At 35.1% G+C, this 15,990-nt stretch overlaps 1 protein-coding gene across 8 annotated transcripts in view; it reads left to right on the top strand.

Annotated features, from left to right (window-relative positions):
- PCDH15 (protocadherin related 15) overlaps positions 1 to 15,990 on the top strand; it is a 727,135-nt gene that overhangs the window by 658,017 nt on the left and 53,128 nt on the right. For all 8 annotated transcript variants that reach the window (XM_033841882.2, XM_033841881.2, XM_073793727.1 and 5 more), the window contains one exon: positions 10,489 to 10,704. In XM_033841882.2, the coding sequence (XP_033697773.1) occupies positions 10,489 to 10,704 (216 nt within the window). The remainder of the gene's footprint in view (positions 1 to 10,488; positions 10,705 to 15,990) is intronic.

The raw sequence follows: 15,990 nt of genomic DNA, 5'->3' as shown, positions 1-15,990 counted from the left end.
GGACCACTAATTTTTCTTCTTACCTTAATGGTAGAATAATTATAAAAGCTGAAAGTTAATATTAAGATATTATCCCAATGAGAAGTAATCAATATAACTTTTTCAACTTACATATTTTAAATGAGGTGGTCAGTTCTCTTACATAAGCAATGATCATATTGATATTTTTGAAACATATTTATAAGTTTTAAATGAGTAGTATTATCTTAACACTGCATTATGAAGTATTTTTGTATATATTTTATTTATCAGTAATTGTCGATAGCTTGATATTTCCCTTTTAGGAAGCCATAGCAAATTTAAGAAGAAAAAAATCTCTATATATGCAGGCGTGATGTTTGAGAAACAAAGCCTAACAGCACAGCTAGGAGAAATTTCAGCCTTCAGATAGTACCAGTATCAACTTATCCAGAGGACAGTTTTAAAAAGAATATTTTTAAAAAAGGGCATATTGGGTTTTTTTTTTTTTTTTCTTTTGGTCCTTATCATACCATACCATGCCATAGCAAACCACAAAATTGGACGAGGTTATCTTCAATAACTAACATATGTCTGAGAAGTAGAAAAAAAATCTTGAAGTTCTTTTAACTAAAATAGAAACATAATTAAGATATCTGTAAAATTTCTTAAATAGGCTTTTTCAGAAAGAAGGTACTAAAGCCATATAAAAAAAGTAATCCCAGACTGGAAAAGTCCAGCAATTTAAGAATGTTAAAGACATCCCTTAAATTCCCCCCTTGTAGATAGACGTGGTCAAAAATACCATTTCTCCAAGAAAAAGTATTAATAGAAAATTCTGAACGCAAAAAATTTATCTTTCAAGTTTATAAATGAACTATCTGTTAAAAAGTTGAAACATGAAGCAGTCCTTTCTCTGGCTTTAATGAATCACAGCATGAAACTTCATCTTTCCTGGCACCTCCTGAGCATATTAACGTTATGTTAATAATCATCATGAAAATTAGGGATAACTAATGAGAAAAGGAAAAGAACACAGTGAAAATGTGTAATCTCACATACATTTATAAGGGTCTGATTAGCACTAAATGCAATTAAAATATTGAATTCTCTTTCAACATGTCATTTAATGGAGCAGCACGACCAGGATAAGGATATAAACAACTCTATTTCCTGCCAGTGTTTGTGTTCTGCTTTGTCCTGAAAGAGAGATACGGAGATGAAGCTACTTGTCTTAATTTAATTCCTACTGAACTCTGATAGTATCTGCACAGAAGGAAAAAATTGAGAAATATTAAAGTGCAATTTTTAATGAAATCTGTCGGCTTAGTACAGGGGCTATCTCTGAAGCAAGGAGCCTGGAAATAATCTTCACCCCACCACATACTTCTCTAGGCACAATAAGTCTGTTGGCAAATCCTTCATGGGCCTTAAAGTCAAAGATTAAAACTCTGCTCACCAACTGTGTGATTTGGGGTCATATACTGAGTCTTCCACAGTTTGGAATACCATTTACAGAATGGCTTTAGTTCCTTCTACCCATCCCAGAGTTAAGAAAATTAAATGATACTCTATTCATAAAGTGCTTAGCCCAATGCTGGACACTGGTTATACCTTCAGATTATCTCTGATGTTTTCCCAGATCTTTCCTGATTATAATCTTCTATATATTACTCTTTTTCAGTGCTGACAGTCAACCTACATTTAATTATTTCAATCATTGTCAGTGCCAATTCTTCATTGGCTGAAGAACTATTTAGATTAGAGCAAGTTAGCCAAAGGCAATTAGGTTAAAGACAGGTTGGCCAATGCTATTTTTTGGCCAAAACAAAACAAACATACAAACACACAAAAACTAGCAATTTTATTACATATAAATGCTATCTAGTAACTGTCTTTCAAGCTTTAACTTTGATGTTCTGTGGGGTGGTTTTACAAAATTTACAGCTTTTTATCTCTTTGTAAATAATTTTACTTGATTATCATAATTTTTTTTTTTTTTTTTTTTTGCGGTACACGGGCCTCTCACTGTTGTGGCCTGTCCCGTTGCGGAGCACAGGCTCCGGACGCGCAGGCTCAGCGGCCATGGCTCACGGGCCCAGCCGCTCCGCGGCATGTGGGATATTCCCGGACTGGGGCACGAACCTGTGTCCCCTGCATCGGCAGGTGGACTCTCAACCACTGTGCCACCAGGGAAGCCCCGATTGTCATAATTTTTTATCCTACTCTTAATGCTATGTTTTATCTGAAATGGAAATATACTCTCTTTTGTTTGAAATAAACAAAATTCTCAATGGCTGATTAATGACTGAGAATACTAGTTATAAAATCATAAAGATGACATGATCTCGATTATTTGTGCGAGGCACTCCATTTCATACCTCAGTGAATATTCAACAGCCACCCTATTCAGCATGTCCTATTTTCCTCATTTTACAATGAGGAACTAAGCCCTAGAAAGTTATTTGCCCAAGCTCATATAGCTAATAAGTGGTAGATTCAAGCTCACATCCGTCACTTCTAAATATTGATCTCTGGTATGCTTCTACTGACATTTCAGCCAAACATTATTTGACCACTTGCTGGACATGATATTAGAATAAAAGATATGAATAGAAACACACTTTATGTGTAATAAAGACACTTAAATATTGTAATATGCAAAGGTAAATGCTATACTAAAAATAATATAAAATATACTACTGGAAACATGTAGGTGGAAGCAGCACTCCCTAGGGAAGTCAGGCCAGCCTTCAGAAAAGCAGTAATTTAAGCTGAGGTTTTAGTGCCTTATTCAACATTACATATATTCAATGTGTGTGTGTGCAAACACGCATGCCATAGTATAGTCCAGGAGTGAGTATCATGTGGCCTAGCAGACAAGAGACATTTAAGAGAGAAGAAGCCATGTGTGCAAAGGCCTGGAATCATGAAAGAACATAGATTGTTCAGGAAAAAAAAAGTAGGTAATGTGATTGGTTTTGGAGAAATATAAATAGAATAAATGTAGGGCAAGAAATTGAAATGTTAAACTGGGATCAGATTGTGAATATTTCATGGACTTGTCTTAAAGTTCATCTTCTGGGAGGTGTGAGTTATCATTTTTAAGCTATTGCTGAATTTAAAAATGTGACAGGAGAGCCTGATTTTGGGCAATATCAGCTTCATGGATAGTCACTGAAGTGAGAAGGATTTCATAGTAGAACTCAGAGGGCTTGCTGATGGACTGAGAGTAGAAAGGCAAGGTGTGAGATAAGACAGTTGAAGTGTCTACTGAGATTTTTAGCTCAGTTCAATCCATAGGTACTGATGCCCTTACCAGGCAAAGAGAAGACAGAAGGAGGATCAAGTATGGTAGCCAGAAGAAGGACTAGGAGGGTGGGAGATGAGAAGAAACTAAAATTGGTTTGGATTGATCAAATGTAAAGTAACTAAGAAAGAACCAGAAAGTCAGAGATAATGAATACGTCATTTAATTTCTTTTGAATATGGAAAGATTTAGGATTTGTAACTACAGAATTTCTGCAAAAGTACAAATTTCTTAAACATTTTAATATAAGTAAGTTTTTGGTAAAAATCCATAATATTTTATGATCCAAAATCAACTTTAAAAACTAGTTTCCTCTCTCAAAGAGAGGACTGAAATTGTGCTTGTATTTTCTTTTCATACTATGCCTGTTGAATAGAGTGCAATTTCTTTCTTTTCCATATGAATGAGAAGTTAGAAAAAATGATTTCAGAGTTCATTTCAAAGCATCATTGAAGAATATATGATGACATTATATTAGCAATGATGAAAAGAATAAATTATTTTTTGAGATAATATTTATTTTTGAATATATTTTATAAGGAAATGGAAATAAAACTAAAAAAATGTTTCAGTTATTACATAAATGCAGGACTTGATTATTTTGAACTCTAATGCCTTCTGTAATACAGAATGTTTCAATGTATAACTTTAAAAAAATTATAAAAGGAATATTTTGCTAATCTTCAGGTCAGTTTCTCTCTTTAATTTTTCAAATAGATACTACTGTGTGATATTTGCCACCACTCTTTAACTTAAGAGTAAACTGGCAAATTCTAACTAGTATAAAATAATAATAAAACCCCTGAAAATTCTGTAATTCTGTGTTGCATGATCTTACAAACCATTATTAAATTGTTGTTTCTACACCAAGTTGTGTTTTACTCATTAGAATATCTCTGAATTACATTAGACTTTTACTTAACTATAATTAAGTAAATGATTAATGGGCATATTGAAATTAGAGATTATTTTATTGGACTATGGTCCTTTTTTTGATGTTCTTATAAAAATTAAATACTAAGATTTCTTATTTAAAATGTTTCTTTCCTCTCTTTTTTTTTGTTTTCATTTTTACAGAAGTCTTAAATAGCCTTCTAACTAGATCAATCTACCTGACACTTTCCTTATTTATATTTTATTATATGTTGGACATACTGCCTTTAAGGGCTTTAAAATGAAGGTTTCTTTGTAGTTTCTAAAAATGCAAGAGCCATTTTGTCCCTTACAAACACAGCTTGACATACTGACATTAGTCGTGGTAATGTGAGATTTGAGAACTTTTACCCCGACATTCAAAAATATGTACACTCTATTTCAGGGAGAGTGAGCCTTCAGTGCTGTTAACTGTTAAAATGGGGTCTAATTGAGAAGCAAAAGTTAAAGTTAGCATTATTGGACTTTAATGGGCTTTGGAAGTTCTTTGGATATCACTAATGATTCCACTAATATTTCTGCATCCATAGTATTCATTTAGGCAACAGAGGGGAACAGTTATTTAGGCTGTGAGAAAATTAATGGGCTCACCTACTCCCCTGTATGATAGAAGCAGTTATTTGGTGATTTTCTCTTAATGTTGGGCACCTGTGTGCATTAAAATTTCCAGATGAGGTCTTAGAAATGCATAAGTGGTTTCCTGTGTCTTAACCTTCATTTAAAAATATAATTACAGCAAATATAATATTCATTTCTGACTTTCATTTTTTAAAAACAGCTCTAGACATAACTTTCCTGATTTTGCTCACTAAGAGAAACTCACAAAAGTCAGTGAGTCAGATCTTCCAGAGTCACCTCTTCTACATAATAATGGCTGTGTCAGGAACCCAGTATAAAGTTTTGATTATAAAGAAGCTGATGTTATAAATAAAGTGACATTCATTCTTTAGTAAATTTGATTCACTTAGAGTTTTCATGATAGATCAGTTTTAATTTTTAGACATTCGTTTAGCCAAACTTGTTAGATGTCCCCTTATTACTATCTAAAAAATGATGGACTAGATTTATAATTTTTTTCCCCTTTCATAGAATATCTCTATGAATGTTTTCCCATTTTTAAGGAAACAATGCAGGTTATATACACAATAGTTCATTTATTTAAGAAAAAACCTCTTGGCTCTAACCTCTTGGCTCTTTTGCTCCATTCATGCTTGAGTTCACTAATGACATTTTAGGCAAAGCTTTTCCTTCCAAACTGGTACTTAGTCCCCCAGAATGCATCAGGCCTAACTTTTGCTCTGTCATTTAGTTCACTAATACTCTTGTGCCCTATGCCTAACCTTCTAACAACTTCATTTATGAGCTTTTTATTTCAATTATTTTTTTTTCATTTCTAGAAAATATATTTTACTTAAGTTCAACTATTCTCATTTTATTTGTATTTTAAAGATCACTGTTGTTTAGTGGAACATATTGTTCATTTACTTTATGCTCTCTGCCCACTAATCCAAATATCTAAAGCCTTTGTGGGTTCGACTTTCATTTTTTATCACAACAGACTCTTTATTCGTGGTATTTTGTTTCTTGTTCATTTTGAGAATTATGTGACTTTAAGTTTTCATCTTTCTTGCAACTTATTTGTTAGAATTCTTTGAGGCATATGTTGGAGGTAGCTGTTTTGAAAAAGTGCTTGCTTCTGTGAGGAGGCTAGGCCATTATCAAAGACCAGTTTCTCAGATTCTCAGTTGTGGGTTTTCTGTTCATTCAGGTAGAGCTCAGGACCACCGAATTTACAAATTGAGAATACTGTGGTTTATCCTTGAGTTGAGGGAATTGGTAGTGTGTGAATGAAGGCTACAAACTCCGATGAAGGCTTGTGTTGGTTATGGATTGAGTCTCAAGGAGGTTTAGGGGTTTTTTTGTTTTTGTTTTCTGTTGTTGTTGTTTGGTTGTTTCTTTTTTCTGCACTGCATTCAACATCAAGGTTTAAACCAGGCAGTTTTCTTTTTAGTTTTGGGTGGTAGTGGCAGTGGTTGCTGGAAAGGAGAGATGACTTTCTCATTCACCCTTAAAGTGAGAATTTAGCATTCTTGAGAGTGGAGTCTTTAGACTAACTTCTATGCGTGGGCCTTCGGTCTTGCCTCCTATTCTCTGAGCCACTCAAGACCTCATAAATTAAATTTTAAGTTCACCTAGATCAGAAGAAACCCTCTAGGTGAAACTACCATCAGTACTAAGCTGTTTGTATTCTTGCTTTCTCTTGGTTGTTGACCTGCATATTTATTATTGTCTTTCTATCTCCTTGATATGTCTAGGAAAAATTCTGAAGATCATTTATCTAGCATTTAATGTTGTTTTCACTGGGATTTTAGTCCTGGTACTTATTCTGACATATTGAATGTAGTGGTTATAGTATAGGTTTTAGAATGAGACTTACCCAACTTTGCTATCAACTATCTTTGTGATTATGAGCAACTTACTAATCTCTCTGTGCCTCCATCTCTTCACCTATAAAATAATAACAATAAAACTTACTCAAGGGCTTCCCTGGTGGCACAGTGGTTGAGAGTCCGCCTGCCGATGCAGGGGACATGGGTTCGTGCCCCGGTCCGGGAACATCCCACATGCCGCGGAGCGGCTGGGCCCGTGAGCCTGTGCTCCTCAACGGGAGAGGCCACAACAGTGAGAAGCCTGCGTACCGAAAAAAAAAAAAAAAAAAACTTAAAAGAAGGGATGACAGGAGATTATGTATGAAAAGTATTTACATAGCACCTGGAAAATCATAATAGCTCAATAAAAGTTAGCTCGCCACAGCAGCTATAACATAACATTACACAAATAATGTAAATGGACTTTGTGGTTTAAAGAGCACTTGACAGGTTGTTAACCTGAGACTGACCCAGCCTCAGTCACTGACTTTAAGTGGACCCTCCGCAGTTCAAACCCAGTTGTGCAAGGGTCAACTGCATATAGGTTTTTGTTTTAAATCATGTGTTTATTGAAATTGAATAGACAAAGTTAAACTTAATAAGCCTTTAAATTGATCATAAGTAGAGTACCTACTGGAATTTTTATCACTCATGTTTTAACTTGTTAGTTTCAACTATACTTGGGAGAGAGGGGGTAGATTTGAAAGACTGCTAATGGTTCTGGCAACTATCCTCATGTGTGTTTTCTGAAATAAGATCTTTTCAGATTCCAAAGAGGATCAAACCTACTCAAAGATTAAAAATTTAAAGTGGAGTCATTACTAACAACATACATATGACAGTAAAGTTTTATATATTTGAAAAAAAAAAACCACAAAAGAAGCAGACTCACAGATATAGAGGACAATCCAGTGGTTACCAGTGGAAAGAGGGAAGGGGAGAGGGGCAATATAGGAGTAGGAGAAAAAAAAAAAGTGGTTATAATGGGATTATATAAAATCATCTGTGTGAAAGTTTTGAAAATTGTAAAGCACTATAGAATTTAAGAAATCTTTCATTCAATTAAAAAAAAAAAAGGTCCAGTAAACATGATTTTTTTAAACCCTGTATCTCATTTTTGACAATTTGCTACTAAGGTACTAGGGAAAATCATTTAAAAAAGATATTTCTGAGTTACCCAAACTTTTGTATTAAATGATTATTTGTTTCAGGAAAAGTATATTTAAAAACACCTTAATCTGTTAAGGTAAAATATGGCACTTTGTGGTTATAATAATTTAATAAATTAGGAATAGAGCAAAGTGAAATTACTTGTTTATTGAAATGGAAGTTAATCAGTAAGAACTGTGCAAAGAGGCTTAATATACCAAGCAATCATGATGAGTTTTCTTTAACTGCCTTTTCTTTTCTAAATGTGATTATGTTGTGTTACAGGGTTTATTTTAAAATATTGAGGTTTACAATCTTACAACACAAAATTGAGTAGAAGAAGTCATACAGGAAACAGACCATGTATTGTGATTCCATCAATATAAAGTTTAAAAATAAGCATAACTAATCAATGGTGTTAGAAATCAGGATAGTGGTTTCTCTGGCGAACTGGGTATGGCTGGAAGGACATGATGGACGTTCTGGGTTGGTGGTAATGTTTGATTTCTTGATGCAGGTGCTGGTCCATTGGATGTGTATATTTTGCAAATTTTTATTGAGCTGTGTATTTATGATTTGTACATTTTTGTGCCAGTTTCTTATACCTCAATAAAGTTTGCATTAATGGTAAAATATTTATTTCAGGGGAAATACCTATGTTAATCATAAGTGAAAGGATAATATTCAGCCTAATCTTTGACTGATTCAGCATGTCTTAAATTTGCTCACAGTATATGAAAGAAATGTCTTTGATTACTTAATTCAAACTGATTTTAATTTTAGTTGGGAATGTGCTTTTTATTTCTTATTTTATACTTTGTTAAATGAATAAAAACCTGGATTCAAAGCTTAAAAATAAACACTTTGATAACTATTTTTCTTTCTTTTTTTTCTCTTTAGTGATAATGTGACCTATGTTGGAATCTAATTACTGTTCCTCTAATGCAAAAACTAAGCTCTGCCGTTATGTAAAACATACGGAGCATTTAAAGAGATGAGCTGGTAGCTCGAGCTTGTCCTATTCTAAAGCTGAGAATTTTAACTTACGAATTTCAAGAAATATTTTATCCTGAAGCAAAATATCTGGATTTTTTTTACTTTAAGTTACCTTGTCTAACAGATAAATTTATCCTGAAATGTTTTAAATGGTTAAGCACATATATAGGATTTAAAGCTAGAGATTCAAACTTATGCTGAATCTCAACACACATTTGCTATTATTTACTATTATTGTCATTATTTGTAGCCCAACTTTACCACTTACTTTATAGTCTTTGGCTATTTACATTTAATAAAAAATTCACATTTCACTGCCTTGGTCATATTAGCCTCATTTCAAGTGTTCAGTGGTCATATGTGGCTAGTGACCACTGCATTGGACAGAGGACATGTAGAGTATTTCCATCATTGCAGAAAATTCTATTGGACGGCACTAATTTATGTAACTAGAATAATATATTCCTCAGAGAATTTTAGTTTTGTTGAACAAAATTATTTTTGTAGAATTATTACCATTGTAATGGTAAATCATAAATGCTTGATAATCTGATATTTAACAATAATATTTAATAAAATAAGAATAACCAGATAATAAAAATAGTAATTATAATAATTAAAATATAAATGTTACCCATCTAGTATCATGAATAAAGTTACATAGCCTTGTATAAATTCACTAAAACTATCTCATCCACCATTCCACTTTCAAATATTTCACTGTGACATAATTCTCAAATTGGCATTCTGAAAAATTTCCCTGAAGTAGAAACCATAGAGCCAGGCTAATATTATTATGCTCACAGCTTTATTTTTAAAAAAGTATTCTAAGCAACTATTTCTTTTAAAATTCTAAATGTGAAGAAACCTCAACATGTAGAACATAAGTACCTACAACCAGGAAAAAAAATTGGTTAATCAGGATACAAGCTAATGAAAAAGGAAGCTGGATTGGTATTCTAACCCTCTCTAATTTTGATATGGCACTAACTAATTAGGATCTCTTCATATATATATCTAGATTTAGGGCTTCCCTGGTGGCACAGTGGTTGAGAGTCCACCTGCCGATGCAGGGGACACGGGTTCGTGCCCTGGTCCGGGAAGATCCCACATGCCACGGAGCGGCTGGGCCCGTGAGCCATGGCTGCTGAGCCTGCGCGTCCAGAGCCTGTGCTCCACAACGGGAGAGGCCACAACAGTGAGACGCCTGCGTACCACAAAAAAAAAAAAAATAGATTTATTGTTTAAAAGATCTGAACACTGTCCTGTTGTCATTTGAGATATTTTAATACATTATTTTTTTCCCTTTAGGAAGTAGGTTAGATCAAAAGCACAATCACATGCTATGCCTATTACACAAGACAATGTTTAGGTAAACAGTTTCATCCTTACACCGTTTTGGATCTCAGCCCAGAGTTGAACCCATGAAACATGCCAATCAAAACACTTGGTTCATCAGCTGGACTGAGTTAGTGTCTCTGTCCCTTGTATTCACAGTTTAATAGTCATTATCCTCTCATAATAGCCATTCAACCCTGTGTACACAAAGTCTATAAATCTATATAACAGCATCTAGAAAAATATAACCTTAGGAGGGCTTTATTGTGTTATTATTACACAAGAAATACAAACTGTCTTACAAACATAAATAAGCCCTTTAACAAAGGTTATTTTTTTCCTGCTTATTTATAACCTGTGTTTTTTCCCTCCTAGGCTACTGATAAAGATACCGGCAATTATAGTGCCATGGCATACAGACTCATAATACCACCAATTAAAGAGGGAAAAGAAGGATTCGTGGTGGAAACATACACAGGGCTTATCAAAACGGCTATGCTCTTCCATAATATGAGGAGGTCTTACTTCAAGTTTCAAGTCATTGCAACTGACGACTATGGGAAGGGCCTAAGTGGCAAAGCAGATGTTCTTGTGAGTAGATAAAACTTCAGATAGGTGGGCACATGCAAGTACTAACCAGGGGTCAGTGTTTTAATTCCTAGAACTTTTAAATGTTTGAAATAGGTCTTCCAAAACATGAATGTGATTAATTTTCATCCAGGTTGTTAATATGTATAGTTTAGAATATTAAAAAATACTTGATGGGTTGTTTTTTTTTTCTGACATTTTGGAAATGTACCATATCGTTTTTAAACATGACTGTGACAGCAATGTCTTAAGCACTGGTTTTCTGTTTGGTCTACAGATCTCAATTTTAATATAAAGTTGGCTGGAGCTACTTAAAATTTTAAAATGCTTCACAGAGTTGTGCTGTAGAAATTAAAATGTATGAAATTTTTATTACTGTTTACTTTTAGGCCTTTTGTAATTAAGAAAACAAAAGGAAATGTATTAGAGCAAATTCATGATCCAGCAGAGGTGACTTCCTTGTTTTACCAAAATCCCCACTGATGACATTGGTGATCCTTGACAGAGTTATATTTGGCTTCAGTCAATAATATCACTTTTCTACTCTGACTTTTTCTTAGGCTGTATACAAGGTCAGTGGTGGGTCATTACCAAGGGCAGTCTGATATTGGCATTTATTCAAAATACTCAACACCAAAGCATTTATCCTATGGAATTGCTACCAACTTTGGAAGTGTGGATTACTTAGACTTTTTTCTGATGAAATTAGTAAAAGTTATAATTATCATTACTATTGGAAATACTTGTCACATAAAGACAAAATCAAGTATAATTTTTCTTTTGCTGTTTATACCTTACTAAATCTTCAGTCTTCACTGTTCTCCTAATCTAGTTATCAGGACAATATTAACCATCAAATAGATGCAGACTCAATCAAATTTTTCTTAGGTGATGGTGAAGACCAATCACCATAATTGTGGTGGAAATGAAGACCAGAGCACTCTTTACATTTATAACAGTAAAGCTGCAATAGAATAAGCAAAGGCCAGTCTAAGCCAAAACGCTTTTGACATAGAAGATATTAAGGTTGGCATAGATTTTCTGATTTAAATAAGATCTGTAAACCTTATATAAAATAATGTTGTCATTTCTCTTCCTGTTATTTAAGATATGCACATTGTGGTCTTTAAGGCAACATAATAAGGATACTACACTATATAATTAAAATATTATATAATTAAAATATTACAATAACATGAACAAAACATAACTATAGGTTATATATGTAATATGTACATAAGCAATGTGAAGTTTATAGATTTCTCATTTGGACTCTAAACTATTGTGAGGAAATTTAAAAGTATATCTTTAAAATTATCCAAAATATATTTAGAAAGATAAAATTTAAGGTAAACATAATGTGATATATTTATTAACCACAATATGTATATGAGGAACCCTTCCTAGGAAAATGATATTTATTATAAAATCAGAAATCCTTTCAATCAAGAGAAGGGAGACGTAGAGAAATAAGATTTAAGCAGAGGGAACAACACATGCCAGAACCAAGAAGGAAGGGAAATCATGACAGTTCTGAATGACTGATAGATATTTACTCAGCTTGGGAGAGTGAGGGAGAGAAAGTGAATGAGAGACAGGGCTGGAGATGGAAGTAGGTGGTCCATATATCAATAAAAGATGTAGCCCATATTAAAAATATTAGAACTTTTTCTTAAAATAATGGGAAATCATTGAAAAATTTTTAGTAAAGGTGAGTGAAGATATGATTTTTAATTTAGATAAAACTTTCTTACTTAATGCAAATCTGGTTTTCCCCTGAGGCTGCTACTTCTGCTGCTGCCTTCTCAAGCAGTAGCTTTTGTTTGTATTCTTTTCTGTTTTTGTTTGTCACAGACTTCGTACTATCCACTGCTGGAGTAGGATCCTCAATGTACAGCATCACTGCTTCTAGACCCTCCTTCCTAGGAATCAGCCTTGATTTTCATCATCTGACTGTCACTCGCGGCCTCACTTTATTGCTGGGATCTCCCAAGCCTTGGGTCAATCCCCAACATATCTCAATGAGTTCCCCTCCTGAGTTACTGTTACTTTCTCCAACAATCCTCCAGTCCTAAGTTTGAGCAATTTCATTATATGCAGAGATGATTCTTCCAATATCCTGAACTCACAATCTCTTGAATGCCCTTCCTCCAATGGCTTTACTCTCCATCCTACTGCAACCACTTAAAACGTGAGTTATTTTTGCCATTACCACTTACGGCACCCCCTCTGTAACCTCCATTTCAAACCTCCCATTCTTTGACCATAATACTAGGTGTGTTCAGCTAACTGCAGCACTCTTCTACCTCCACCAAGACCTTCAGTCTATTTCCTGTTTAGCCTACTATGTTTTCATTTTCCCTCTACCCCTCATGTTTTTCTCTTTCCTGCTTGCCAGATTTATAGTACATTATTAATTATTACAAGCACTCAATCACATAAAAATGCAACTTCCTTGCCCTCTTTCCCTACATCACACTCACTTGGAAAAAACATAACTCTTGTTAATTCCAGCTTTCTCCTTTCTCCAGACCTATATCCATGCTGGATGCCTGCAAAAACATGTACAATTATATAGTTAGTCTTACTTTAAATTGATGATGAAAGCCCCCAAGTGAGCTCTTACATTGTCCAGTAACCACATTGTATTTCCTGGTCCATTCATATTCCTTCTCTCCTAGAAGAGCTTCTCTCTCACAATCCTCCAACGCTTCCTCATCCTCACAATTGCCTAATTAACTGGCATCCTATTTCACTGAAAGATAAAGAATTTAGAAAGATACTTCTACAACTCCTGCCACTAAATCCGCCTACTTACCAGTATTTTCACCAGCATTCTATGCCTTATTTCCTGTTTGTTTAGATGAATTCTCTATGCTTTTTTTTTTTTTTTTTTTTTTTTTTTTTTTTTTTTGGCTGCATTGGGTCTTCGTTGCTGCGTGTGGGCTTTCTCTAGTTGTGGCGAGCGGGGGCTACTCTTCACTGCGGTGCGCAGGATTCTCATTGTGGTGGCTTCTTTTGTTGCAAAGCATGGGCTCTAGGCACGTGGGTTTCAGTAGTTGTGGCACGCAGGCTCAATAGTGGTGTCTCGCAAGCTCTAGAGCGCAGACTCAGTAGCTGTGGCGCACAGGCTTAGTTGGTCCGCGGCATGTGGGATCTTCCAGGACCAGGGCTCGAACCCTTGTCCCCTGCACTGGCAGGCGGATTCTTAACCACTGCGCCACCAGGGAAGCCCAATTCTCTATGCTTTTATCTGGAGCCATTACTTCCACATGTGCAACAGATCCAATTCTGCTCACCAGCGCTAGGGCACTGTTTCAGCAACTCTCCTACTTCTTTTATACATTATCAGTAACAATAGCCCCTCTTTATTTGATTATTCCCATAACTGTGCTATTTTTCCTAGCTTCAAAAATTATAAAAAAAAAAAACCCTCTTGACCTATATCTCGTTCCAGCTACCACTCCATTTCTATGTTCCTCTTTCCAGAAAAATTCATTGTTAGTGCCAACTCTAATTTCTCACCATCTAATCTCTTAAACCCTCTTGAACCAAAATTCCTCTCCCAACACTCACCCAGAAATGCTTATGTCAGCATCATCAATAGCTTTCACTTATTAAATGCACTGGTAATTTCAGTCTTCATCTTATTTGAACCATCAGCAACACTTGATTGATTATTACCTTTCCTAGGCTTTCAGGCCACCATGCTCTTATTTTTCTCTTCCCTCACTGTTCATTCCTTCTCAACCTCTTTTGCTGGTTCATTTTCTGCTCCTGACATTTTAGTCAATGTTCCGTAGGGCTTGGACGCTAATTCTCTTTTCTATCTGCACTCACTGACTCAGTAAACTCATTCAGTCCAACAACTTTAAAATATCGTCTATAGGGCTTCCCTGGTAGCGCAGTGGTTGAGAATCTGCCTGCCAATGCAGGGGACACGGGTTCGTGCCCCGGTCCGGGAAGATCCCACATGCCACGGAGCGGCTGGGCCCGTGAGCCATGGCCGCTGAGCCTGCGCGTCCGGAGCCTGTGCTCCGCAACAGGAGAGGCCACAACAGTGAGAGGACCGCGCACTGCAAAAAAAAAAAATATATATATATATATATATATATATATATCGTCTATATATTAGAAAATGTCAAATTTATATCTTCACCCCAAAGCTCATTCCTGAACAGCAAATTCAAATGTCCAAGTGTACATGCAGTGTTACATTGAATATCTACTAAAGATCTATTTATGTTTCCTAAGCTGAACTCCTCTCCCTCATCACATCTCTCCCACCTATAATCTTCCCAGTTTCGCTTGATGACCAAATGAACTTTGAATTCTTTAGGCTAAAAATTTCTTAATTCCTTTCTCTACTCAACCACACATTTAATTCCTCAGTAAATAATGTTGTGTATATATATGTACTATAAGATACATATGCTACATATGTGTGTTATCGGCACATTTTCCAAAAGTTCTGTTACAATTTGGTTGAACAATCATCATAACTCACCTGTGTCATTGTGCAAACTCACTAACTTGCTCTCATGCTTCCACGCTTGCCCTGCTAAAGTCTGGTTTTAATATAGCAAGTAAAGTGATATCTTAAAATGTAATTCAGGTCCTGTTATTTCTCTGCTCAGAACTTTCTAATACCACCCCAGTTCTTTCAGAGAAATTACTTAGATCATTATAGAAGACTATGAGACCCTTGGTAATCTGGCCTCCAATGGTCCGTTTTCTGCTCTTCTCCCTCTGACTCCTTCAAACCCAATAATATTGGCCAATTTGCTTTTCCTCAAATAGCCAGAAATGCTCTCACTTTAGAGATTTTGCAATGGCTCTACCTAGAATGCTTTTCCCCCAAACGTGTTCAGGACTAGCTCTCTTATCTCTTCTAAGTATTTGCAAGAGTGTATTTCACAGTGAAGCCTACTCTCACCATCCTAGTTAATATTGCAACATACTGTGTCATTTTACATCGCTTTATTGCTTTCTTTTTTCAAAAGACTTATCATATTCATGGATTTTCCTCAGAAAAACTCCATGAGGACATGTTATTTATTTATTTATTTATTTATTTATTTAACTCCCTGATGTTATCTCAAGCACCTAGAATAGTTCCTTTTAGTGAGTACTAAATGCCTATGAGTTCAGTGAGTGAATGGCCCCTCTCTTACAATACAGGTTAGCAGTTCTCAAAGTGTGGTCCATGAAAACCTGAGGGTCCCCCAAATCATTTCAGGGCCCATGAGATCAAAACTCTTTTAATAAGGATACTAGGACATGATTTGC

The sequence above is a fragment of the Tursiops truncatus genome, chromosome 16 (genome assembly GCF_011762595.2).
Source record: "Tursiops truncatus isolate mTurTru1 chromosome 16, mTurTru1.mat.Y, whole genome shotgun sequence".
Lineage (NCBI taxonomy): Eukaryota > Metazoa > Chordata > Mammalia > Artiodactyla > Delphinidae > Tursiops > Tursiops truncatus.
Note: the sequence above shows the minus strand (reverse complement) of the source record. Positions and strands in the feature narration are given on the sequence as shown.